The following is a 26,931-nucleotide window of genomic DNA, read 5'->3' as shown; positions in this document are numbered from 1 at the left end:
AACACTAAGAGAACTTGCTAATATGGGATGTCTTGATAAAACGAGCAGCTATTTGAAGTTTACACACCTACATTCTCACCTGAAAATATCTTAAAAGTTTATTTTGTGACCTAGAAACACTAATAAAAAACATATATAAAACGAAGAGGTAGCCGCCATTGTTTTACTCAGCAGAGGTGTGCTATGAATTGTGGGATATGGAGTTTTCCACCAAGCAGAATAATAAGAATAATAAGAATAAGAATAATAAATCCGACGAATAGTAATAAGTGTGCCTCTTGGCATAGGCACACTTAAAAAGATGGATTAAGTGAGAGGACCAAGGATAAGGAGAAGTGTAAGGGAAGGGTGTGGAAAAAGAGACAGTGAGAAATAAACAGGAGGGAGGTGGTGGGCTGCAGTTGAACATTCCTGAACCTGCTGAGCTCTGATGACAGATCTGATGCTTTGTCTGAGACAGGTCGTTTCCACACACACTCAAGCCAGTAACCCCGGCATGCCGTGACATATCCCTAATGACACACAGAGGGCTGTGCCAGTGTTTTGACTCCTTCTGCAGTCTGTTTGCATGCCAAACGACAGCCTCTTTACAGTCATTACACAACAGCGTGATGATGCACTTAGTGTCCACTTCAAAATCGTGAAGGTTACAGTGTTTAATTTTTGTGTTGATATTACATGTAAAAAGTGTTCTATATCTGCAGAAATAAACGGTAATCTGCAGGATTACCAGGAAGGCCCTCCGTCATTTATTCCCCACCCTGAGTGCCATCTGCTGTGACTGTAACGCTCCCTACCTTAGGCTTGTATGCAGTCGCGAGCATGGACATCTCAACGTTCTGGCCGCAGACGGGTTTGGGTTGGCGCGTCACGGGAGGCCTGGAGGACTTCTGGTTGTTGCGGCACACGCAGATGAAGAAGAAGAGCAACGCGATGGCTAAGGGGATTACCACACTGGGAACCAGGATGTACAGGATCTCAATGCCAGACTCCTTATGGTCTACACAGATGGGACATCGAGAGAGGGGAATCATGTCATTTCACACGTCACACATGTGTCACAAAGGCAACATCGCAAACTACGATTTAAAACTAGCGTCTCACCACAGAGGGGTATGTCGCAGAGCTCCATTCTGACCCCCTCATCTAGTGTGAAGCACCAGGGGGCCTCGTGTTTGTTCCCTGGGTTGCGGCAGTACGAGTGTCCTCCGTTAAGCTCCGGGTAGCGCACAGCCTGGTAGTTGTGGCTGTGAGGATACTGGGAGTTCCACGGCTGACACTGACGCCCTGACTTGGTTATGCTTACCGTCCCTCTGTAGTCTACCCCACTGTTGTTATAACATTTGTGATCTGGTGGAATATAACAGACAATGATGTTTTAGCAGCGTCAACACAGTAAATCATTACAATTGCCACATGAACATGTCTCACTCTTGTTAATAGGCTCTGTCATAGGGATCCCGATCCTCAGACAGTTGGCGGCCTCGGGGCTGTCGGAAGCAGCCAGGTCATCGCAGTTTGGCAGTTTCAGTCTCTTCAGTATTATCGGGTTGGAGCGGGCGATGATGTACTCGGTTTTACACAAGTCGTTCTCCAGGATCTCGCATTCGTCCTTACAGAGGTCACGGGGTTTGTCGGACCCCGAGCTGCGGTCGCACGTTGGGAAGGCAAAGTGGCAGAGGGAAGGGATGGCGAACTGCGAGCAGCGGTCAGACAAATGGTTGGACGTCCCGATCATGGTGAAGGCCGCTGGGAACGAGAGGATTCAATTTCAGTTGCTTGAAAGTTTCTAAATAACGAAGAATTAGGAGACTGAATAAAAACAGAGAATTTCATACTTTAAATGCACGACTCGCGCACAGCGATGCTGTTCACTTATTGCAAACATGTGCATTGCTGCGGCTGTCATTATCACTACGGCGACTACGATGAAGAGGAGACGCGAATAAAAAGCGGCCAAGTGAACCTGACAACCATCCAAATGTTTCTCCAGCACATGTTGCTTGAGTAAAAAGGAACATAAAGATCAGTAAGTGTGACATTAAATTCAAGATGCTGAATCTGGACTCTGACTATATGATTTACAGTCCTACTGTTGGCCTGTTACGACTCTGTGGTGCCATAAATCTCAATTATCACTCGTCCTTGATGTTTCAGATCAGGCTCTGGATTCATGGCCTGCATCATTCCCTGAACTGTTGCACGGATATAATCAATAATGACCTCTGAGGACAAACGCACGCTTACACATAAAACAAAAAGCACACACGCTGAGACACAGACATGTAACAACACTGGAAACAGTGTGTTGGCCACATGTGATTCATACTGAGTGGTGAACTCCCTTTGAACGCTCTAAGTGACGTTCTGCTTCCTTCCTGGAGCATATTAATTATGATTACCTTCTGAAAAATCTGAATTTACACAAAGTTTTTATTGAATTACTACATCTTTTTTATTTTTAGCAGCAAATTATGTCTCTAAAAGAGTTTGGCAGTTTCAGTCTCTTCAGTATTATCGGTATTATCAGTATTATTTGTCTTTTAGAGACAAATTATGTCTCTAAAAGACATAATTTTCTCCCATTTAATTGAATCTACCAAAAATGCAGGTGCCATCTGCCATCAAGAGCAAGGACAGAAGAAGAAGCGGCACTTATTCCAATTTTTCAAACAAAGCATAAAGAAATGACTTTTGGCTCAAGACTTTTGCGCAGTACTGTATGCCCTTTGGTCATTGATTGTGTTCAGTTGTCTTTCTTGAATCTGCAGGAACTAAATATTTAGTAACATGGAATCATCTTCATCAAGTTAAGCCTGTACACACTAACTAATCAAACGTTTCTTATGAATGAATATGTATTTATGATGGATGTAAAGGTAAATTTAATCTATTCTCAAAACATTAATTCGATTTGTGTTGGCTCGAAGGAGGTTTAGCCCGCTCAAACTCACCTGTGATCTGGGTCTCAATCTCCCCCTGCATCTGCAGCGAATCGACAAAAATGCTGCGGTTGCCGATAAAGCGGGCGCACGCTATGCCTCTGTACGGCTGGCAGAATCCATCTTCAGGAAACCCGTTGCTGAGAGGTCAGAGGGGCAAGAAAGAGAGGGTGCTTTTAAAGTTCGTCTGAACAACATGAATCAATTTCATCGACTCTTTCACAGGAAAACCACTAGAGGTCAGTCTACATTAGCATATCCCACAAGACCAACTAGTTCCACTTCTGTGGGGGGAAAGGCTGCTCCTTGCTGCCTTTGCTTGGCTACAGATGAGGCAAACTCAAAGGCAGATATCTAATACACATAAATGTCCTTACTCATAGTAAACTGCTTTAAGAATTAATATCTCGCGTCGGACTTTATTCGTGTTGCGTCAGAGAGTCGTCACTCTGAGCCACAATTTAAAACAAATGAAAGGAGAAAGAGAGCAACCTTGTTTTTACAGCTATGCAACTCCACTCAGTGAGCTTCTTTTTTTGGGCATTTCTTTTAATTTCCTCGTTAATGTAACGATTCTTATCCCGCTTAACACAGTCATCACCATCCTCTCCCCCTTTCTGTCTCACTCTCTGTGCTTTTTTATTCTTTCTCCATACACACATGCACACTAACACACACACACACACACACACACACACACAAAGCCCACGCTCACCGGCAGACCACTCGCTCAGTGTGAGATGACTTTGTCATGCGCTTTAAGTTATACCATATGGGACGTTAAGACCAGGCACAACCGCAATATGCGGTATAGGCGAGTCCACGATGCCACTGCATATATGAAGTATATCCTCATGGTGCAGACCTGCTGCCTGAGTAATGGCGAACAGAAGCAGCTAGACTATGACATTTTTAATATATTTAACTTAAAGTGCAGCCAATCACAGCTAAGACACAGGCCTCAGCTGTGATTGGCTGAACAATAACACCAATAGTCAAAGATTTCGACTCTGATAGGTAAGGTGGCCCCGAGAGGTCGATCGGACCGCAGCTTATGAAAACACCAGCAAATAGAAAAATGCTGAAAAAGCACACAAAATAAAACTGAATAAAAACCCCAATAGAAATAGAAAAAAAGTTGCTAATAATCACAAAACAACACACAAATGTTTTTGGGGAGACAATAATGTGACGGAAGAGTTGCACAAATGACAAGCCAACAGTAGATGGCCAATAGCAAACTACCTACAGTATTATATGAAGTGTGCAATTAAAACAACAATATAACACATAACACTGATGAATCCTCAACTGCTTTTAATGACGCCTCCGTATTTTTTGATTTCTGTCCGTTCTGTGGCTGGTCCATCACATTATTGTGTCCCCAGAAACATTTCTGGATTTTGTTTTTTCTACTTCTGTGTTTTATTCAACTTCTGTTGTGTTTTCTACGCTTTTGCTGCATTTTTCTATTTACTTAGTGTTTCCTTAACTTGCAGTCTGTTTGACCTTTCAGGGCCACCATATATAGGGGTTTAAAAAAACACTATTGTGTAGCAGTCTAGTGAGAATTTAACTGCTTCTCTACTTCTTTTGCACATCATTCTTTTATTATAGCTTTACAGAAACGTCACCTTTTGCTAATGAGAGTTGGATGGTTTACAAGAGATGGTACAAAGTGCGAAAAGCACTAATTTTACTCCACAAGCTGTAAAAATCACACACACATTCCCCCATCCTGGTTTGGTGTGAGTGTGAGGTCAGTAGGTTACCTCTCTCTGTGGAGTGTTAAGTGACTGAAGGGCCAAGGTCAGTTAACCCCCTTTCCCTGTCTGTGCAGATCTTAAATGGGCTTTCCAGACATGGACACACACTCACACACACACACACACACACACACACACACACACACACACACACACACACACACACACACACACACACACGACTACCAGGGCAGCGGTCTGCATACTGCCGATTCCTCAGAGATAGGGTAACTTTACAACTTAATGCAGGTTTAAACAGATTTTATCCCCGGAATATGTAATTTCCTACTAAAATATGCAGTAATAATGACTTCATGTTGCGGTGGGCCTGCAGAGGGCTTAGCACCCCTTCAACAAGCCGCAAATGCACTAACTGATACTCCTTTGGATGTTTTTCACCCTTTTGGGGAAGAGCCGCCTGTGTTTAGGTGAAAGCAATAAAGGGAGTGTCTGGTAATTGTAAGCAGTAATAATTGAATGATTTGAGAGACTTACAATTGGTTAGGTTCCTGCCATTTTTGAACGTAATGAAGCGGAACATAAAAAAAGGTAGCTCTGGCATGAGAAAACATACACAAACGGGATAAAGAGCGAGGGCTGGAGTGTGTCCAGGCAACCCAGAGGTTAGTTTGGTTGTGCGTCACAGAGAACGGTGGACACAAACATCCACACTAGCATGAAGCCACACACAGACAAGCAAATGACAAGGGAGAGGAGACGATCCACCGCAGTGCAGCCAGATCCCCGCGGGCAAATTATAACTACTGCAAGTCAGAACGCCCTAAACCAAAGCGGCTCAGCTTGAATCCCAAGTCGCCCTCACTGGGCTTCCTGTATTTTAGCTTCTTTCACTGGTTTCCAAATCAACGGAGCTTCCAAGACCATGTCTAAGAAGATGATTAAAGCATCTCGTCTGGTAGGGAAGGAATGGATAACAGCATGTTCGAAGAGCGATCAACACATCTACGAAAACCTAATCACTGTGAGACATCTGAGGTTTTCCGAAAACCTCTCTCGGTGTTTTCTTGTCCATTTATTTTCTCATGTGTTTGTGTGTGTCAGTGTAAGCTATCCCGAGCAGGGGAAAGCTAAGCGCGGTTGCTATTTGTGTAAACAGTGAATAGCTGTTCAGGCCTTTGATTTTACACACTAACGCCACGGGCCCTCTGTATAATGTTTTATAACAGTTAATTACAAAGGGAGCCTTCTCCGTTCCAGACTCGATCCATAATCCAGATATAAACAGAAAGACGAGCCTCACCACAGAGCCTAAACAAGGTGCTGAAGACACTGATGCATTGTCCAATTACATTTTTTCCGACCTCATTATTTATTCAGGGAAGTGCTTGCTGAGCAGCCATGGTCTTTTTCCACCCAACACCCAGGTTAACATCCACAGTATTTAAATAGAGACTAATATTTACCACACCTGTGTGGTAAATACATTTGCACAATAGGTGTGTAGAAAAGATATAGAGTTCAACTCATGCGATTCATATGTGATTCAAATACTTATTTACTTTTTTCACGCTCTAAATAAATAAATAGGGAGATGGATATAAATGGAACATCTAGCTCATGTGAGCCACATGAAGCAACCCTGAATTGGACAAATGGAGGACGCTGGATGGGTGGATGGTTGTTGAAGAATGGAAGTACAAAAACACCTACGTACATGTTGTTATTACCTGGTTGGACCCCATTAAAACCGTCCTTTCAAAACAGCTTTAATTCTTGGTGGCACAGATTCAGCAAGGTGCTGAAAAAAATCCCCTGAGATTTTATCCATACTGGCGTGAGAGCATGAAGCAGTTGGTGCAGATTTTTCTCCCCTTCCACCGCATGCCAAATTGGACTGAGATCTGACAGTGTTGTGTGTCAAAATCCCAGTATATCAGCAGTTTCAGCACATCTAGCACCAACAACCATGCCACAAGTCTTCGTTCAGCTTTCTTTTCCATTCCGATGCTTGGTTTGAATTTCTGCAGCTCATCTTGACCATGTCTGCATGGCTAAAGGGTTACTGTCATGTCATTAGCTGATTAGTTATTTGTTAATGACCGGTTGAGCAAGTGTACCTAATAAAGTGGGAGGTGAGTTTTATATAAATTTGAAAGCATCCAATAAGAGAACAAGACTGATCCTATCCATACTAACTATTTTGGCCCTGTTATAAAAACCAAGCTAACACTGCTTTATGTTTTTAGGACGTCTCACTCGAAATCCCAAATGTAAATCCACACGGCGGTGCTAGGAGATTGTCAAATACATAATCCAACATCTGCATATTATTGCATGGTAATCCATCTAATAGGTGTTGAGATGTTTTAATTTGAACCAATGTGGTAAACCATCCCTCAGACTCAAACAGCAGCTCTGGAGTCATTCTGTAAACTAAAATTACGATTGTATCCTCATATGATCAGAAAGTATGACTGTACAAACACTACAAGGAAAAGAACATGGACATATTTATTTGTCTTGAGCCACTTCAAATTTCTTTATGTTTTGCTAGCAAAATTGGAAATAGGTGCAGGGATATATTAAAACATGTGCAAACCTACATGGAAATAAAGTACAGAAAGCAAAAACAGAGTTTGTACAATTGTAGTGTGAGAGTCAGTATTTGGTATTTGGCCACCTTTATTTTTCATCACTGCCTGAATTCCCTTTGGCATCTTTCTTATAATTTCTTTAAGTAGTCTTCAGGAATAGTTTTCCTTGAAGGCCATTTAAGCTTTTTGTTTGATGTTGCTTCAGCTAGATAAATGGGAACAATTGCTACAGGCTGCTAGCCCAAAGTTGCAATTTCAAATTGGTACCTTGCGAAGTTTTCGATTATGTTTTGACACAACACTGATTCATCATTTGAGTAAGGTGCCTTTTTATGCTTGAACAAGCCATAGGTCAGCAGTCAGTTGCTTGAACTGGTCAGGTGCACGAACTACACTGTGAAAAAGCAGCCAATGTCCAAACAACTGTGAAAAAGCACCGAGAATCGTTGCTCAAGACCATTTTAATAAACATCACAAGAAAGTCTGGCTCCTAGAAGCAAATTCTAAAGAAATTAGGAGTGGCTCAAAACCTTTGCACTGTACATTTTCAGTTTTTCATAGGCAGAAACACACGTGCTTGGACAATGAAACATATAAACCACAAACTGATGATAGGATGGAGTGGGCTCGTTTTGATGTCTTCTCTCTGATCTCTTGACTAATACTGTGTCAGAACATCAGTACAATGACACAGACACGTTCCGGGATTTAAGGGCTGTGGTTTAACACAAACATAGAATTATCAGGAAAGGGAGAGTTTTCAGTTAAGGAAGAATGTTAAAAAATGTTGAGTCAACTCTGAATATCTCTAATAAGTTGTTCAATCTGGATTTTTTAAACCATATTCATCAAAACGTCCAAAGTTCTCAGTATTTCCACAGATTCCGCAAACTCTCCCAGTTCCACTTTCCAATGTGATGACTCGTCTTCACTCTTATCTGCTTTAACTTTTCCGTGACGATTTTTATTCATTAGTGGGACACATGGCAGTGAAGATAACTGTCTGACCAATGAACACAGAACATGAACACAGCTCAAAAAGGCTGTGACACAAATTAGCACACACTTTCTTTACACCAGAATATGACAAGCGGCCTCGTCCTGATCTCATTTGAGGATTAAACTTTGGTGTAGGGTTCTGATAATGAAAGAAACCTTTAAGCCTTGAGGATATAAGCTCGAGTGTTTCCCCATAAGAAGTCTGTGATGATGGGTTTGTGCTGAGTTGTGGGGGTAAAGGGATGTGAATCTCAATGCTCTTTGTTGGAGCATGCTATGGAAAGGAAAGGATTTGAGGATGATGAGAAGGGGGAGGGAAATCCTGATGACACTTTAGATTTTAGGGTTTTGTTTCCATTAGCTGCTCCGGGTGCTGAGTGAAGAGGAGATGAGCTGCTAGCAACATGAGGTCACAGCTGTTGTATCCTGATTAGGGATGCCCCTAAACTAGTTTTTATTTAATCACTCTCATCCTGGTTTGACAGGAATAATAAATGCTTTGACAGAATCAGGAGGTCTAACATGACCAATAACTTTTTGCTGCTCTAAACCTGCAAATTTAGTTGATAATGTACCTTTTTGTTACCAGTCCATTATATATATTACATTGCATAAATGCATAATTGTCATGATATTGTGTAAAATGTAAAAGAAGCCAAAGTGCAATAATGTGCAAATCATCTAAAGCCAAGTTTAAAAAAGTACATAACAAATTTTTGAGAGTCAGAAAAGAAGGTGACTGGTTGGATATGCCCAGTAAAGCTCATGAGTTGTATTGTATCACTTGAATACAACTGTTTGCAAATTTATGTATGTGTTAGACACTATGTATGTTTGCAACAGATTAAAGATGCCCAACAACGAATCAGACGGCACTTGTGCATCTGGAGATGCACAAGTGCATCTAAGTCTCCGTTTTTCAATTTGTCTGTGCAGCAGGTGAAATCTACACGCATTCGTCAGCAACGGCTGCAAGCTGGCGATTCACATGTTGGGCTCTCTCCATTGGTGTGCACTCGTGATTTCATTATCACAGTAGGGCTGTGTAATGATCTCTTACTGACAGGGAGCCAAAATGGCCACCAGAGGCTGAGGCTGACTGGGATCTGTGGCTGCCAGTGACCCGTGACCACACTGGGAATGAACAGCAAGTGAGGGCAAACTGAGGCACTGCATCAGGATACAATGGAGAGAGAAGGCCCTCTTGGTTATCATGTTACTGCTGCTCGCTGACTGCAACAATAGAGGCTTCTGTCAGAGAGAAGGAAACTAACAGAGTGCTAAGAGAAGAAGGATGTAAGAACAAACATGAGGGATTAATTTGAGCTGGTGTGCATTTTTTTTAAAAAGGGAATAAAATAAGGAGGCTTCTCTGAAAACAAAATCAAAATCACAGTTTTTTTCCATCCAGCATAGCAAAACTTTGGTAGTATGGTCGAAACTGCCTGAATGCTAAGCTTGATTAATATAGCTATCAGTATGAGGGTTTATTGGGTGCCAAAACCATGAATGAAGCTTTATAATACTAGGAGGAAGAAGGTTTCTTCTTCTGTGGTTTTGTATCACAGTATTAATATAAACAGTAACGGGGTAAACAGTACAAATGGGGAATTCAGTGTCTGCCATTTACAGATGATCCAGCTGTTATTTTACTGCCTGCCTGGCTACCCACTCAGTCTGGTATCATTTAAATAAATGGGGAGGCTGCACTTTTAAGCACACAGACAGTGGGTCTAAGGCAAAGTGTATAAAACATGGATGTGTCACTGGTTTGGTTTGTGGACTACTGTTTTGGAGCCTCTATGGCCTTTTAAGAGACAAGTAACCAAACACTGGAGTGACCATATAAGCTGTGAGCTAATGCTAGCTTGGTTAAACAGGATGATGCAGTGGAAACCAGCTAATTATGTGCTAATATAAAAAAAAATATCTCTCTCTAGATATTTATCTCACTGCAACTGTAACCAGGGTTTAGACATTAGAATTCTCTCCTAATGAGTCATATTTAAGGTGTAGCATCTGTGCTCCACTGACCAACAGAAAGGGCTACACTTCTGAAGAGACCAGGTGCCAAAGAATCAAAACCAGACATTTTGGAAAACTGTGAACCACTTCACTTTAAAAAAATTTCCTCTTTTACAAGAGCAACTTTGTATCAATAAATATGGAAGAAGAGTGTTGTTTACATAAAACAATGAAATAAGACAACAAAATAGAGAATTATTCCTAAACAAAGTTACTTACTCAGTGGCTTTGACCCTTTGAATATTTTTACTCTGGCTTCATTTTTCAGTCTCATTGCTTATCACTTGGTCTGAACATAGTCTACAGTCGCAGTCTTTGTTTCTCTGCTAATGCCAAATATAGAATTCTTGCACATACTTCAACTGATTTTTACTGAAAAGCCAGTGCAGTGATTAGTGACTTTGAAAAATAAAAGCTAAAGCTTTCATTAAGCTGTCTGTTTGAATAACTCTTGAATTGAGATAAAACCTAGAAAATTATTTTTGTAAACACTTCACTGAATGCAACTTAGATACTTATCTTATCTATAATAACGCAAAAATGACTCCCAGATATAGATGCTGGTGTTGCACTGCACTCTGCTATAAGACCCAGAAAAGTTTAATACAAGAGTTCAACATGCAGGAAAAGAACCAACATCAATCCCATCACTCCTCACAAAACTCCTGACCTGGTGACATCACTTTCCCAGAGGGCAGACGGGACTCAGAGGTCCTGGAGGGTGGAGGGTTTGGGCAGTGAAGGTGTCAATCTGTCTGTCAATTAGGAGTATAGGAGGCAATATGTCTGCTTAAGCCTGACATAAACCCAGTGGTTTTTCGGCAGACGCATACATACAAACAAACAGAGCTCAGCGGTCACAGAGTCGAATTTGCTGCCTGAGGAGGAGAGGGCTGGAGGGTTTTCGCTTGAATAGCCACATAAATGCCTTAGCAAAAACTATAACCCAAAGCAAAGGAAAGTAAAGGAAAAAGTGTGATGAAGAACATTAAAAGGAGGGTCAAAGATTAATAAAATACAAAATACAAAGAACCTGGCAGCTCTGATATCTGAAAAATAGAAATGTTGATAATTTTCAGAACATCTAAAGTCGTTTAAGCAGGAAGGACCAGCAAAATGGGAAAACAGCCTTATAATGTTTGACTTCCATGAAACAAAAAATTAGGGCTCTGAATGCCAAACTGTCAGTCGAGTATAACAAATCCATCAGTTCGTAATTTATTTTCGTAAGAGGTCTTCTCCCCCTGGAGAGCTATTACAAATTTTATTCTTGTTTTCCATATCTCTGTTGCAAATAGATTCCTGACTTTATCTTTTTTCTTAATAGCATTCCTTGAATTGACTCCAGGCTGCCAGCAAACATCCGTGTGGAAACAATAATGACGAGAGAAGAAAGGAAAGCAGAAAATAAAGAAGAGTGAAACAAGACTGCCAGGAGCAAACCTGCTTCTACCCCCCGACACACAGATATATACACACACACTTTTGTGCATGATTTACGACAGCTTATAGCCTAGATCACAGATCCCAATCTGAACACACAGAGACAGACACTTAAAAAAGACAGGAGGACACATGTTTTGGCTAACTGGCTACTGACGGTGCTTAAGGAACAAGAATGTGCATGTTTGAACACAAGCACGGCTTCCTGAGGAAACTGAAATAATCCTTGATGAGAGCGAGTAAGAATCACAAAAGACACGGAGAAAGGTAACACTGTCGTGAAGCTCATAAATAATCCGTCTTTAAACACACTGGGGACTGTATGACAGAGAAAACACACAAAAAGACTTATGTTCAGTTTAAGGACATCCACCTTAAACGACATTCCTCTAACTAAACAAAGCTTCTAATGAACTGCTGACAGTATCTTCTATATGCCTTTGTCCACTGGATACATTTTCTGTAATTCCCACGGAAAAAAAAGCATTACAAATGATAATACACTTTATTTATATAGCACCTTTAAAAGCAGTTTACAAAGTGATTTGCCAAAAGTGCAAAGCACTTTAGAAAGGTAGAAATGTTTCAGGTGAAAAGGAAGGTGAAACTTAAAATTATATCTACTGCAATGTAAAAAAAAACCCAAACAAACCCTAACATCATTAACCCTTTCAAAAAGACATTCAAAAACATATCACATGGCTCTTGGGCTGCACTAGCGAAATGAAAATGTCAGGGAGCTATACCTGAGCCTGTGACTTTAAACACTGTTCTGGGGGTTAGAAAGATAGTCTAAGAAATACATTTGAGAAAAGGGATACTCTTCAACTGCATGTTGATAACAGATGTCATAAAATACATGTAGATTTTTTCTTTCTTTTCTTTTACAGCCTCTTTTTAATTTACTGCTGAATATATTCAGTCCGGGTGCGGTGTTGAATTTGGCTCTTTGTCCTTGTAGGAGGTGATAAGAGTGAACAAAGGTGCAGCATGTTTGATTAACAATGAAGACCAGATCCTCTGTGCTAAAGTTTGCAGTAAGAGCAGTTAAAAGGAAACAACAGTAAAAAGTGTCAGAAATCAATATGCGAAATACTGGATTTTGATCCCAGTCACTGAAAATATATCTTTGGTTCACTCTATAAATTCCTTTTTAGGATGAATGAACAATTATTACCCAATGTGATCGGGTGGAAACCCCTTTCCTTTGCTATACACATCAGTCGTGTTGCTGTTTCTCGACACATTTTACATTCAGAGTATCCAGGCATTTTGTCTGGAGTTCCTGGGAACTACAGGCAAGTAGTAATATGTTGATGAAACTGAAGCACACAACCAAACTTAAGGAATGTGAGTACAACAGAAAATATTTATTGGAATGCTCCAGCCATAATAGTACAATATTCACCTGCTGTGTGACAACCGGTGTAAAGCACAAATCTTGACACGGACATAAGAACTTACAGGCATACTCAAAAATGGTTTTGCTGAAGGTATTTTAAGGGATATGACTTGTCTTCAAGGTCCAACCTTCCAATAATAAGATAAGTTAAGGCTCCTGCACTCGTGGAAACAAACACAACTATTCATTTGGTGAAAGCGCCAGGCAAACCCTCTCACAGCTGTCGTATATATTTACAATGTGCTTGATATATGTGTACGTATGTGCAACTTTGTGTATGTTCACAGAACCTTTTTGTGATGGAGGAAACATTATAGTATTTCAACAAACCAAAAGGTTTCTGTGCATGCACGAACCTCGCCGACTCACACGAACTGCTTATCAGCCGAAGCTGCATTATAACAAAGTCAAAGTCCCTCTAGAAGCAAGCCAGCGCAAAACACCACTAGGCACATATTTGGGGAGTTATTCTGAAGCATTAGCTAAATTAACTTTAATTTGATTGTTTACTTAGACATGGAAATGGCATGTATGGAATCACAGGTCAAATCAGATGAAAACTGTTTAAAGTGTTTGCTGGCTTGGCTGCAAAAACAACCCTCCTTGCTGTTTGTGGGATTTCCCCATCAATTTAAAATAGGAATTCTTTGAGTTCTGTGTTTATACCAAGAGACATGAAGTCAAAATGATCTCCTAATAGCAAATAATTTCACTTTAGCTCTTATTGAGGCGGTCGAGTCCTCAAGATTTTCTGATTAACAAATACAAATGCAACTTTTTTTTAGATTCTAACATTTTCTAAAAAAAATGGATATCCTGTTATATCTCTGCTTTTCCACATATTACTACATGGTGTATATAAAAAAATCACTTAACACACTTAAAATAAATGTATTGAGTGGGTTAACTTTTGGAGGCTTTGTTTATTTTTATTTTTTTGGACTGACGATGATGTTAAAGTGTCAAAGTGTATCATTAGAATGTATCAAAGTGCTACAGAAAGCATTATCAGTGGTCAGACAAAGCAATGGCTATGGGGAAGGGTGAAATCAAAAAGGTATGCGATCCCAGTTGTAATGCATTTGGCAAATTCATTTGTGACTCATAAGACTCAGTTATGAACATGGGTGTCTGTGTGTTATTTTGCACCACACAGACTAAGAATTTTCATGCTAAGACTGGGTCAGCAGCATTTTATAAAGTCCACTTTAAAATTGCTAAAGTGCAGGAGCAGTGTAAACTCTAGGAATACAATATATCTCTTACAGTCTTTACAAAAACAGAGCTGAACACAGGCTGGAAAAAGAAACATAATTTAATCAGTTTTGTCACCAGGCTCCAGCAGCCCAAATTTGCTCATACGTGACCCCACCCTATCCTGGCCCACCTAAGATGAGTTTGACATCATTTCACAGCAGTGAATGAATCTGATCAAAACAGAAAAACATACGTAATCTGGGCTCTCTGCCTCACAATGACACTAATAAAACTGTAGAATTGGTCCAGTGAGGTTGCGTTCATCTAGTTTTTCAAGAAAATCCAGAAAAGGAGACTTTATCAAAACCCTGAATGGCCTTTGGTCACATGCATGCAATTTGGTGGGTGCCAGGACTAATAAATGCTAAACTGATTGATAAACTGACCTGAACTGATGGAAGATAATAACACTCTCAGCGCAAACTGCATTGATCACATTAAGTGCTGCATGCCATCTGGCTTTCGCTGGCAGGACAGCGATCTAAACTGCTAACAAAAGCTTCTATATAACCTCTAAATAGACACAACGTACACTGTGCCCATTTGTTTCTCTCACACACCACCAAGGGCAAAGAAAGAGCACTTTCTCTGCATACAGTTCCCTTTTTTTCCTGTGCAAAAGTGTATATGTGTGTGTGTGTTCATGGGAGGTTTAGGGCAGAGTTCAGGGAAAACCCAAATACCCTGTGTAGACCTTCTAACCCTCAGGGAGAAACTGTGATTCACAAAATCTCTCTCTCTCTCTCACTCACACACACACACACACACACACACACACACACACACACACACACACACACACACACACACACACACACACACCTTAAAACACAGACTTTACCAGATCTGACCTTGACCAGACCTGCCAACGGGATCACCAACACACATACACAAGGAAACCTGGGAAACAGGAAACAGGAAGTGGGCCTTGTCCAAGCATGTGTGTGAAAGCTCCGTTAATAAAGAGTGGTGTATGAAAACTCATAATGTGTGTAAAGACAGACGTGTGTCACGTCTAATGCCTAATAATGTAAATTGCTTTAATGGCTAAGGCCGTCTACAATTTATGCCCCCCCCCCCCCCCCGCGTGTGTGTGTGTTGGGCAGTATTTAGGTGGGGCTTGTGAGAGGGCGGCTGTGGTGGGATCTCTGATTTCAAACAGCCGCTGGTGCTCTGGGACCAGGGCATGTCAAAAGGGCCCGTCCCCGATGAGCCATATTAGGGGCCTGATCCCCAATCAATCAGCACCACGCTAAAAAGAATCCCAAACAAGACGGCAATTAAGCCCCGCCGAGGACTTAACTAAACACGTGAGAGAGATAGGCTTTGTAAGAGTAACTCTGTGGGCACTTCTTTGACTCGGTTTGTGAGTGTGCATTTTTGCGGGGAAAAAGGCCCCAATCTATGCAAAGTACAGAGGTTCAAAATGTCCCTGCAGAACAACCTTTGTTTTTCAAAGTGGAACAGTAAACACACTCATATTTGAACACGAAGCATCAGAGCGCCTACTGATTATGTTTTGACGACTAGACTAGAAGCTGAGTCTGATATGCAAATGCAGGTAAAAAGGAGACCTTTACAGTTTTTTACAGACGCTAGGACACATTTCTCAATACTTAGGTCACTTTTGCAAAACTCCTCACACAGTGAGCACAACAGAAGTCTATGTGGGCTAAACTGAGGATCAGTTATCATTGTTTTGGCACAAAATGCATTCAATGACTACATCTCTCAAATTTCATGAATTATTTTCTCACTCAGACACAACAACTGCCAAAAATCTTTGTACGTACAGGACATTTTGCATGTGCTTACATACTGTTTTCAAAACTGTTAAACTTATGGCCAAAACAATAACACAATGCAAAACTTAAAAAGACAGCAAAATTCAACAGCAATATTTTATTGAAACATATTTTAAATCTAAAAATGCAGTTTAACCAGCCACAGCTTATTCTCATTGTAGATGAACATCTACACAGGTGTTGCTCCTTCAATTTTTCAACTCCTTGAATTCTGGCATGCCAGAAGATTCTTTCCTAGGTGTATTGCCCTAGATGACATAAGATATGATGTGGATGAGAACCTGTGGCCAAATGGAGAAGACCGAGTAGATTAGCATTACTATTGTATGTGTATCAGTGGATGGTGTGTATACAAATTCTTGTATTTTGGGATTACTTAGTGCAAAAAAATACATAAACAAATATTAACGAATTCTGCATGATGTCTGATTCATTCCAGTAACATATATTGAAATTATAAACAGAGATGTGTCCTTGTTTTACACAAGAAAACACTGTGTAATGCTACATGTTGTTAGTGTTTTTTAGGTCATTGTTTTGTGGGTGACAAAGTGTGTTTGTCGGCTGTCAACCTTTGCTAGTGTTCTGGAAGAATGAGTTTATTTGAGACCTGAATAAAGTGTTTTGGTAGTTGTAGTGCATTTTGAATGTGAAATGAACTGCTTTGCCAAGCTGAAGGTCAGTTAGGAGAATTGTGTGAAGAGTTTTGCAAAAGTGACCTAAGTATTGAGAAATGTGTCCTAGCGGCTGTAAAAAACTGTAATGGGGTCAGGCTGGAGGATTTGATTGGCTTTCATTGAATGACCCAAACATGGACAGAATACCTTTTTATAAATTTCGCCAAGAAAGTTTCGCCGCTTCATGTTCCACGTTTTGCAGATGAACATAAGCAAATAGAGGACTGTCCACCAGCTACTGCTCTTACCCCAATTAAACTGCAAGCAGGTTGAGAAAACTCACAGACCCATTTGCGTGCAAGTCCGAATGGCAAGAAAAAAGACTTTCAGTGTGACAGATGTGTTCCCCCTACTCCTAAAATTAAAACAGAGAGAAGAGCCCCATGTGTTAGTCTGAAGCGCTGAAGAAAATCAGCATGTGGTCGAGAAGAAATGCATCCAAAAATTGAGAGGGCCTGTCATCCCCTCAGTCTGAATGGGTGCGATGCTTGTGGTGTAGAGCAAATCATAATCAGTCCTGGCCAGCATCAGAGAACCGCAGCCGTGTTGACACTGGCACCGAGGTGCGAAGAAGTGAAACCAAAATCCAGGGTTTCTCAATACAGCACACAAGTTCACAGTCTCAGTAAGAGTCTATTGTGACCAAAAACAGCACATGCACTATGCTGCGGGCTGGGGGGTTTAATGGGCGAGTGGTTTTGAAATGGCGGGCCTGCATATCTCTCTGAACTAACAGGACACTATTTTGCGCCTCGTTTCAGAGTTAGCATGCATTTGGGGTTTTGTTAATATCAAATAAGGTAACCGGTTAGCCAAACAGCATGTTCACCTTCTTCCTGAAGTTAAGAAATAACGTTTGTATGCTGAATGCGACTCTATCGCCAGGGGTTGCTAGCATAATGACATAAATAAAGGAAGCAGCTACCTCAGCTTTGTCCAACACCACAGATTCACATTTTATATGTTGATTGTGTTATCTGTAAAACTGCTAAAGTGATTTAAAAACAAAAACAAAACCCAGATTGTAGGGTTGCAGGAGGTTATGTGTGGTGCTTTCTGGGAGTCCTGAAGGCAGTTGATACATTTCAGTGTTTTCAATGGACTAAACAAACAGTTTGGATTTTGTTTACTTTGGACAGCAGCAGGCTGGCTCATTCCCTGTTCTCAGTTTTGATGCTAAGCTATGTTAACCAGCTGGTGCAGATTCACATTCATCAGGCTGGTCTACTCATTGTAAGGCACCTTAGTAGCTGTGCAATAACAAGAGAGAGTTTTAAGGAAACTTGCCATATGTGGAAAAATGTAATTACCCAGAGTTTCACTGGAAGGCAGCAGATAAAATGTGAATGCACCACATAAAACACTGCAGTCAGTGTAAAAAAAAAAAGAAGCTAGTAACCACAAAGACAATAGGTGAGCCTAAACTCAAAAGAAATGCTTACTGAGAAGATAACACCCTACAGAAACGGCCCTATACTGATTAAACTATGTGACTGCGGTCTCTTGTTGCCTAAGAGCTGGAAGATCTTGAGAGGGAAATACAAGATACAGCCTTGAGCTGAAAATCTGTAATAGATTCCCTAAATAATTATTCAATTTAAAAGCTTAATTGTGGTTTAATTTTGCATGCTTTGCTGATCGTTGCCAGATTAAAAAACCCTCGACGGCATCGCTTTATCCTCCCCCCTGCTTGCAGAACACACCTAGAAGGCAGTGCCGTACATCAAGTGTGCAATTACAAGCCGTATTAATAAATCGGTGCCAATTACATAGATATTGCAAGCACAAACATTTCATAACAGCTGCTCTACATGAGGAAGAAAAGACTTTTCAGGGTCTCAATCAGTCTGTTTTGATTACTGCAGGCGCACGAGCCTCGTCAAGCTACAGCGTCAACTTTGTGTGGCATCTTCAAGTCATTACACGTTATGAAAACGACTTCCTCAAACTAATTTGTCAATCAGCCCCGGCACCGTGCAGGGCGGGACACACACACGCCACGGTCCCGTCTATACAAAGTCAAATTGCTCCTGGATTTTTATTTTTTTTTAACCCTTTGATGCTTTGAGTGTACAACAGGATTGCCAGCAGGCTAAAAGGCGGAGCACGCCTCCAGGCCGTTGTCTCCTCAGCTCCAAGGTCAATTTAATCTAGTGTGTTGACAGCTGGCTAATTACAGAGCCTTATACAGTGTGTTGGTTGGTTTCTTGCCACACAGCCACATGCACACTGAGATACAGAGGACATATGTATATACACATATACACACACACACACACATACAGGAAAAGTTAAGACTGAATGTGCGTTTACACTATATTACAGTTAAACACACCTGATTGGAGCAATCACCTCAAGTCATCAAGTTACATGTAAACGAGAGATCGACCGGCAAATTAATCGCAAGCTTATAAAAAGTAAATAAAGATATCACACACACACACATATATACACACTCACTACAACAGAAATTTTGATACAATAAAGACTTTCAGCTCTTGATGGACACTAATGATGAGTAAACCAGCACAGCGCGTCCTTCATCGAGCGCATTCAACCGTTCACTTCCTAAAAAGGGGGATACGTCGAAGCGAGTGAAAGGAAGATTAAGTGTAAGCAATGAGCAGAAAGGTTAGAGCTCTGACCAAATAAAAAAAAGAAGCCAGAGAAAACAGAGCTGAGAGAATCTGTTCTCTGTTAAACCTGCCTCTCTTTTATTCTTCGGCACAGAGTGGACTGAGGAGAAAGGAGGCACAGGAGAGGGAAAGGAGGAAATAAGAAAAAAAGAAAACAGCCATTTTTGTGATTTTCTTAACTTTTTTTTTTTTTTTTTTTTTAACCAGCGCCGAGAGAAAAGCAGCGGGGGAAAGTTTTGCGAAATTTAAACAGCCTCGACAGCCGGGGTGCGGTGTTATTAATCTTTTCAAACAGCGAGAAAACCCCTGTATTATAAACACAGACAGAGACTCTGGGATCGGCGGCTGTGTTACGTAAAGTGTGTTTATTGCTTCTGTCAGATTAAAACTGTGTATATCCAGTAAGTCAACATCTTTATTTTGAGGGGGGGGGAAACATATATAAGCTGCTGTTTCTGAAAATCTGAAAAGGAACTAGGAAATAACCTGTAATCTGTAGGAAGATGGAAAACACATCCCAGCAGACACAAAACACCACTGGCATTTAACTTACGTTAGTTGTGTTTCTTGTCATCTAGTAAACGTATGATCAATATTATTATGGCTTTTCTTTTGGTCTCCACCAGTATTGAGGAAAAATATCTGGTCTGCTGGTTGCTAATCACACCTGTGTGCCTTTCACTTCCATGCAGAAACTGTATTGTGGGTTTTGGGTCAAAGCTCTGCAGAACTAAAAGGAAATGTAGAGTTGGGTGATACCTCTGTGGGTTTGGCACCAACACAAAAATCTTTCAGGTTTTATATTTTACAGCTGCTTTAACCATATGAATGATGCAAACTTCCAAGTCATGCATTCAGTGCCTCCCTTTAGTGTTTTAACATTATAATTCAAGTTTAAAAAAAGGCATTTAAAGATCAGGTTCAGCCTAATGTGAGTCTCGTTCAAATGCAGACAGAAAAAGAGAGTAAATAACTGCATCTTCCACTGTTTTAGGCAGCTTTATCGCAGTGTGGAGACTTTAGATGCTAGCTTTTGTTGGGAGTATTTAACCGCCTCTGATGTGAGCTTACATCGGAATCTCACGCCGGCTCACGCGGCTAATCACACCTGAGCGCCCCCGACCCCGACCGGACTCCGGCATCAAAGAAAAACATGCAACTCCCAAATGTTAATGGTGCCATCATCCTCCTACTCTGCTAACAGTATTTGTCTTTCACTCCCTTCACCCCACTCGCCGTGCATAGGCAGAAAAAAAGGGAATGAATAAAGTTGGGGCGCTCTAATTTTGGCAGGCGAGACTTTTCCCCCCTCTCCGTGTGTTTGTGCAGGCTCTGTGAAAACATCTCCAAGGTGGAGAGAAGATGGAGGAGAATGTCAAGCAGGAGCCCTGACACAGTAATCTGCTTCTTAATTATGGTAACTGCTGATATAATAGCGGACTGTGGACTGAATCAGCGCTTTAGATTTGATGCGAGTCAAAAGTAACTCACAGCAATTAGGCGTTGAAGCTTAACTTGGACAGATGACAGGTGGACCTGAAGGCACATTTTCAGATATTAGAGGAAAATACACCATGCATGGCTGTAAATATAAAGCTACAATGTTTGTACAAGTGAAATGGCTTCGATCAAAGGCTGGAAACACGGACATAGGAAGCCTCAAAAATAACACTTTTAGCTTATCACTATAAAACAATTAAAAATACAGTTCATATTGTTGTGTTGCAATTTTATTGTTGGACAATAGCAAAGGATTTCTGGTCTGCACTCGGACAAGTTAGGCCCACACTTGTCTGTTGCAACCACAGGAGTCGCCCCCTGCTGGCCACCTGCACTGGCTGCACTGGCCGCAAGCTACGTCGCGTTTTACATCTAATTTCTAAAATTTAGAGCAGCGGCGCTTGCTTGCTTCGCTGGTGTATGAAAACACAACTGATTCGTGCAACATATCCATCACATAAGACAAAATAACATTACAGGCACTACCAATGAACACTAATTTACAGTAAGTTAATATTAAAAATGTACATATACACTGTGGTGGGGTGTGGTATGTGGCTCAGCTGTAGGGGAGGGGTGGTGTCAGGGGAAGGCTGACTGACACAGCTGATTTTCATGGTATAATTATGCCTTCCCTATTTGAGTGGGATGCCGGGACCTGACAGGAGAGCTGTGTGTACTACACTGGAGAGAGGCGGCTGTAAAGCTGCCTAACCGGAGTGGCTGCAAAGCAGTGTGCCGTGGGTCATCATGTACACATAACTCATCTCATCCAACTCTTAGCAAAAGTATCCTAAAATGACAAAATTTGCGATTAAGAGGGTTGCAATACTGGCATAATGTTTCGGCTGTAACCTGAAAATTAAAACAATTTTCAGGTTTCCACTGTTCCATACCTGGAACAACAGAAACAGAAAGAATAAGTAAACAGACATGCCACGCATAGCCACATATCCATATTTAATTACTGACCATCTATTGGTGCTGCTCATTTTTAGCTGTTGGCATCTGGAAAGACAGAAGCCCTGAAATATCTTCATTTCACCAAACCTTTAACATTCCAAAATGCCATGCTTTAAACTTTAAGATGTCTCTTTCCCTCTCTCAATCATCTACGTGTCTTTCCCCCCCTAATTTCAGACCTGCTTTACTGCACTTCCTTCCTCTGGTCTCAGGCAGCTCCATTCAACACAAACTGCTTGGATTGTGAGCTGAAACCTCGAGGCTCTCCGCACTAAAAACCAAACCCTCGGGACACACACTGTAATCCTTTGCACACCACAGAGTGTATACTTTTTAGTTCGGCTCAGAGGGGATGGAAATCTCAGCCCAGGCTGAAGCAAAGGCAGCACAGAGGACCTGAAGTTTGCGTTCAGGTTCAACAAGGTGGGTGGCGAGAAATTTTCCCCAAAATTTATGAGCAATACTTGCGGATAATTCTTCCCTACAACACCGCTGTCACTTTCAGCTTCTTGGGAGCAGGAGGTGAAAGAAAGAAAGAAAAAACAGTGCAGGGTAAATGAATACAATTCACACAAACTGACAAGCTTCTAAACCAGATGTCTTTCAGAAAACTCTAAAGGAGCAGACGTTTTGATTGTTGAACAGCTGTGGTATGAGGTAAGTGGCCAAAGGTCACCAAGTGTCATCATTAGGTGAACTTGTCTTCTTGATGGCTGCCACCCTAACTTTACAGCTAATAAGCTGGCCGTGACACTAATGATGAGCAGCAGCCCGCCGCCACCGCACCTCCACTGTTGTCAAAGGAGGCACCTGTCTATTTAAATGAAGGCTGTAATGACTGTAATGACTCGAGCTCGCGCTGCTTCCGCTTGACTGCAAACCTTTCCTTTAAAAGTCGACAGAAAAGAAAACAAGGTGAGGAGAAGGTAATTTCTTCCACACCCATGGCGTACAATGTGTCTAGTTTGTTGAAGGGCTAACTCGATGAGCTTTTCAAGGCTCAGGCTGATCACTGTGTTCTGCTGGATCAAAGTTTTCTTTGTGCCAACTTTTATCACTAGGATAAAGCCTTTGAAAGCAGTTTATAAACGTTAACAAACGTTACCATAAAATGATGTGTGACTATGATGCAAGAGCAGAAACCTCATGGTTTAAAATGATACTTTGACAATGAAAATAAATCTTTTATAGATAGCATATGGGTGTATTTTAACTAGAATGCTTGAAAATTGTGGTTTTGTGTGACAACTGGAATGTTTGGCACTGTCCCAGTTATAATAACATACACTTGTTCAAGTGCTAGTTTCAAACCAAGCATCCAAAAGGGGAAGAACGGTGACTTGAACGTGGCATGATTGAAAGAGTTGATCAGCTGGTGTTTTTGCATGCAACCATCTCTAGGGTTTACAGAGAACGGTCTGAAAATGACACACAAAAAAAGAAAATGCCTTATTGGTGTTAGAATGCAGTGGAGAATGAGCTAATGGGAAGGGAGAAGTAACACAAATAAGAAAAGATACTTACTTTGTGACTATAAGGTGACAATCAACCGACAACAAGGAATAAAAGTAGGTTTTAAAAAAATAAAAAGAACTATTTAAACGAAAAACCTGTTATACCCAAGATATGCAGAAGAGCGTCTCTGATCACACAACACAAACCTTGAAGGGCTACAGCAGCAGAAGACCACAAAAGGTGCCACTGCTGTCAGCTAAAATCACAACTCACCAAAATGGGACGACAGGAGATTGGAAAAATGTTCGAAGGTCTGACGAGTCGCAATTTCTAACTACAACGCTCACACTGCATGGTCAGAGTTTTCTATCCTGCCTTGTACTAATGGTTCAAACTACTGGTGGTGTTCTGGTTTTTCTTGGCACAAATTGGGTACCTTACCACCAATTAAGTATTGTTTAAATATCTCAGTCTGCCTTAGTTTTCCCCTCATAGCATAGTTTTAGGAAGGCCATGGAAACATTCCTCAGAGATTTTTGTCCATATTGATGTGACAGCATCGTATAATCGACCATACTTTGCTCATCAAAAATTAAAGCAGTTCTGAAAGCAAAAGAGAGTCCGATCAAACTCTAGTAAGGTGTATCTAATGAAGTGGCTGGTGAGTGAATGTCAGTATGTAGCAGAAGGAGGCTAAAATCACTTCCTCCTACTTGAAATCTCATTCAATTTTCCATTTCAGTTTATTTCCAGCACGACCGTACTGCGAAGCCAAAAGTCTCTTTGAAATTTCTTCTTTTTATTGATGTTTCCCTTGAGAAAGTGCATTGTGATTCTTTTGTGAACCAACTGCATCATCTGTGAAAGCTGTAATTTGGCTGCACAGGAAGACACCAAAAAAACACGTAAACAAAAAGAAACGGCAGAAACAGATGTTTTAAGAGGGAGCGGGGCGCGTGTGCACGAGGCCGTTCATGAGGCCGCGCTCATGCCAGCGTGTGACTGGATATACTAAGTGTCTGACATGCGTTTTGTGCCAGCAGTTTTGATTCACAGGACGCCGCATGGAACATGGCAGCGAGCCTCGCCATAATGTCATTGGGGAAAATCATCCAGCTTCGTCTCTTTTGATCCTGCAAGAATCAAACGAACTGAAAAAAATTCATAGAGGTTTTATCCAATAACCGGGGAGACGTTAAAACAAAACGAAGGAAGCATGCCAGACACAAAGAAAATTTTGATTTGGGCAGCGTTAGAGTGCCAAGAACATGAAAATGTTTTATGGAACGTATTTTGATGCTGTCTAAAAGAATTTTGTAGAACTTGGTTTTTATTTGCCACTTAAGGCCTCCTTTAATTTTATTTGCATGTTCATATTAGAGGATTAGCATTGTGGGTGTGTTTGCTGCTGGTATCGAATTAGGTGACTTTAAAGTATCATTTAACAAAAACCACTTACAAAATATGCAAGTCTTTTTAGACAGTATTATTTAAGGGAGAGTTCAAGTAATCGACCAAGGTCACCAGAAGACAGAATTCATTCTCGCTTTATACTCCTGGATCTGCTCTTTTCTGAACTCAGCTGTTTCTGTCAAATTTTAAGGCCCACTTACAGGGCAGAATGACTGTAATCAGAAGTTAGTGAAGGTGGGCTCTGATTATGCAGCTACCTTTGCAAACTATTCTAATAGTTGTCAAACACTATTGTTATTGATGTATATACTGAGGGGGGAGGTTGTCAAACTTCGTCTTTCTAACTTAATTATAGACTAGAAATCAGATCAATGCTTTCAATGCATTTTGTCTGTCAACACAAAAAAACAGCAGGTCCAATTTCATGAAACTTGGTGGAGTGATGCACCGTGGGCATTCTGTTATGGATCTGGATCATTTTTATTCGTTTTCCTCTAAAACTGAATGAATGGCACAGGTTTCGCATTTGTTAACATTATGAACCAAACCCTGTTTGCTCATTAAAGTTGTTGTGTGTGTAAGTGAAGTAACCCACTTTCTCCAATATGAGCATCAGTGTATTAGATGCTATATAGAGACAAAGCACTGTGTGCGTCAGTGTCTGCTTTGGGCCCCAAACTGTGCACGCATGTGTGTGTGTGTGTGACGGCCCAACAGTCCACATTCCAAACCGTGGACTGAAATATTCAAATATGGACCATGTGCGTGTCTACAGTTGGGTGGAAAAGCTTTCTAGAACAAGAGAGATCTGAGCTTTAAAGGCTCATATTAAATATTCATTTAGTTCCCCATGAGACCTGTACCAATAAAATGGAAAATTACAGACCAGGCCATGTTATAAAGTGAGTGATTACTCAATGAATATGCTTTATAGGACGTCTTAGGGTAGCTCTTTGCAAACCAGCATTGAATTGCTGTAGCTGGACAAACAAATCATCGCTGTGTTTTCCACTTTCAAAACTGCATGTGCAGACTTCAGTATGAAGTAGGAATGCTCCATACACTAATATGTGTCTTTAGTTAAAATAATTATCAGAGTAAATATTAAACAAAATTACAGTGTATATTATCTCTTTGGTTCATAAGACCTGCAAGTTGCATGTTTTACTAACCTAAACCGATGAGGTGCTTGTGACACATGCACGAGCAGGTCTTTCTTTAGTTTTAAAGTTCCAGTAATATGTAAAATGCAATTCTCTCACAATCTGCAATTTGTCTGTGGGATCTGCTCACAAACGAACTTATCTGAAGCTGTCCCTTGTATTGTGGTAATGAATAGACTGGCAGAGAGAAAAATGGTTAGAGGAAAAGCGACTTACGTGGGCTCTTTTGGCAGAGACGTAGGGAGCGGATCTGGATCTGGAAAAGAAGACAAGGGGATTTTTTTACTACAGGATAAACAATATTGTTTCCAGATTTTTCTCTGTGCAAGCTGCCAGCTACAAGAAGAATCAGCTGAGATGAGTGCTGCTATGAGGAGCCAGATCTCTAGGAAAAGAAATAGAAATAGGTGGGGGGGGAAATGGACGGCAGTAAGTTTTTAAAAGTTTGGCTGTTTTATCAGTTTGAGATGCACAGATGCTTAGATGCTACTGGTAACAAAGTCTTCTCACCGAACTTGACAAACAGCACGCCAGTAGTGGAAACAGAGCCCTGGATGTTGGTGGCCACACACTGGAAGTATCCCGTGTCAGTAGTGTCCAGGCTGCGGATGCGGAGGCGTGATCCAAACAGCGTGGACCTGTAGGAGACCCGCCGCGGCTCCTGTACCACAGGAGCGTCGTTCTTAAGCCAGCGCACAGTGGGTGGCGGGTTTCCGGAGACACGACACAAAAGCTCGGCCGTCTGGCCCACGGAGGTGGTTATGTTGTTCATGGGAGCGTCGAGGCGGATGAAGTGAGGTCCTGGTAGGCAGTGTAGGTAGGATAAAAGAAAAGAATACGAGAGAGAGAAAGAAGAGACAGATGGTGATCATGTGGAGGTGACTAGAAGAAAAATGCCCTTTGCATGCATTCTTTACAGATTATGAAATG

The 26,931-nt window shown here is 41.2% G+C and overlaps 1 protein-coding gene across 1 annotated transcript in view; it reads right to left on the bottom strand.

The window, feature by feature from the left end:
- The window catches only part of ror1 (receptor tyrosine kinase-like orphan receptor 1), a 134,285-nt gene that overhangs the window by 14,760 nt on the left and 92,594 nt on the right, over positions 1 to 26,931 (bottom strand). The window contains exons 3-8 of the mRNA XM_040013549.1: positions 26,512 to 26,802; positions 26,218 to 26,257; positions 2,955 to 3,082; positions 1,432 to 1,749; positions 1,105 to 1,350; positions 798 to 1,000 (exon numbers count right to left, since the gene is read on the bottom strand). Of these exons, the coding sequence (XP_039869483.1) occupies positions 798 to 1,000; positions 1,105 to 1,350; positions 1,432 to 1,749; positions 2,955 to 3,082; positions 26,218 to 26,257; positions 26,512 to 26,802 (1,226 nt within the window). The remainder of the gene's footprint in view (positions 1 to 797; positions 1,001 to 1,104; positions 1,351 to 1,431; positions 1,750 to 2,954; positions 3,083 to 26,217; positions 26,258 to 26,511; positions 26,803 to 26,931) is intronic.

The sequence above is a fragment of the Simochromis diagramma genome, unplaced genomic scaffold (assembly GCF_900408965.1).
Source record: "Simochromis diagramma unplaced genomic scaffold, fSimDia1.1 OVJJ01000649.1, whole genome shotgun sequence".
NCBI classification, from domain to species: Eukaryota; Metazoa; Chordata; class Actinopteri; order Cichliformes; family Cichlidae; genus Simochromis; species Simochromis diagramma.
The sequence above is the reverse complement of the archived record's forward strand: the minus strand, read 5'-3'. Positions and strand labels throughout refer to the sequence as shown.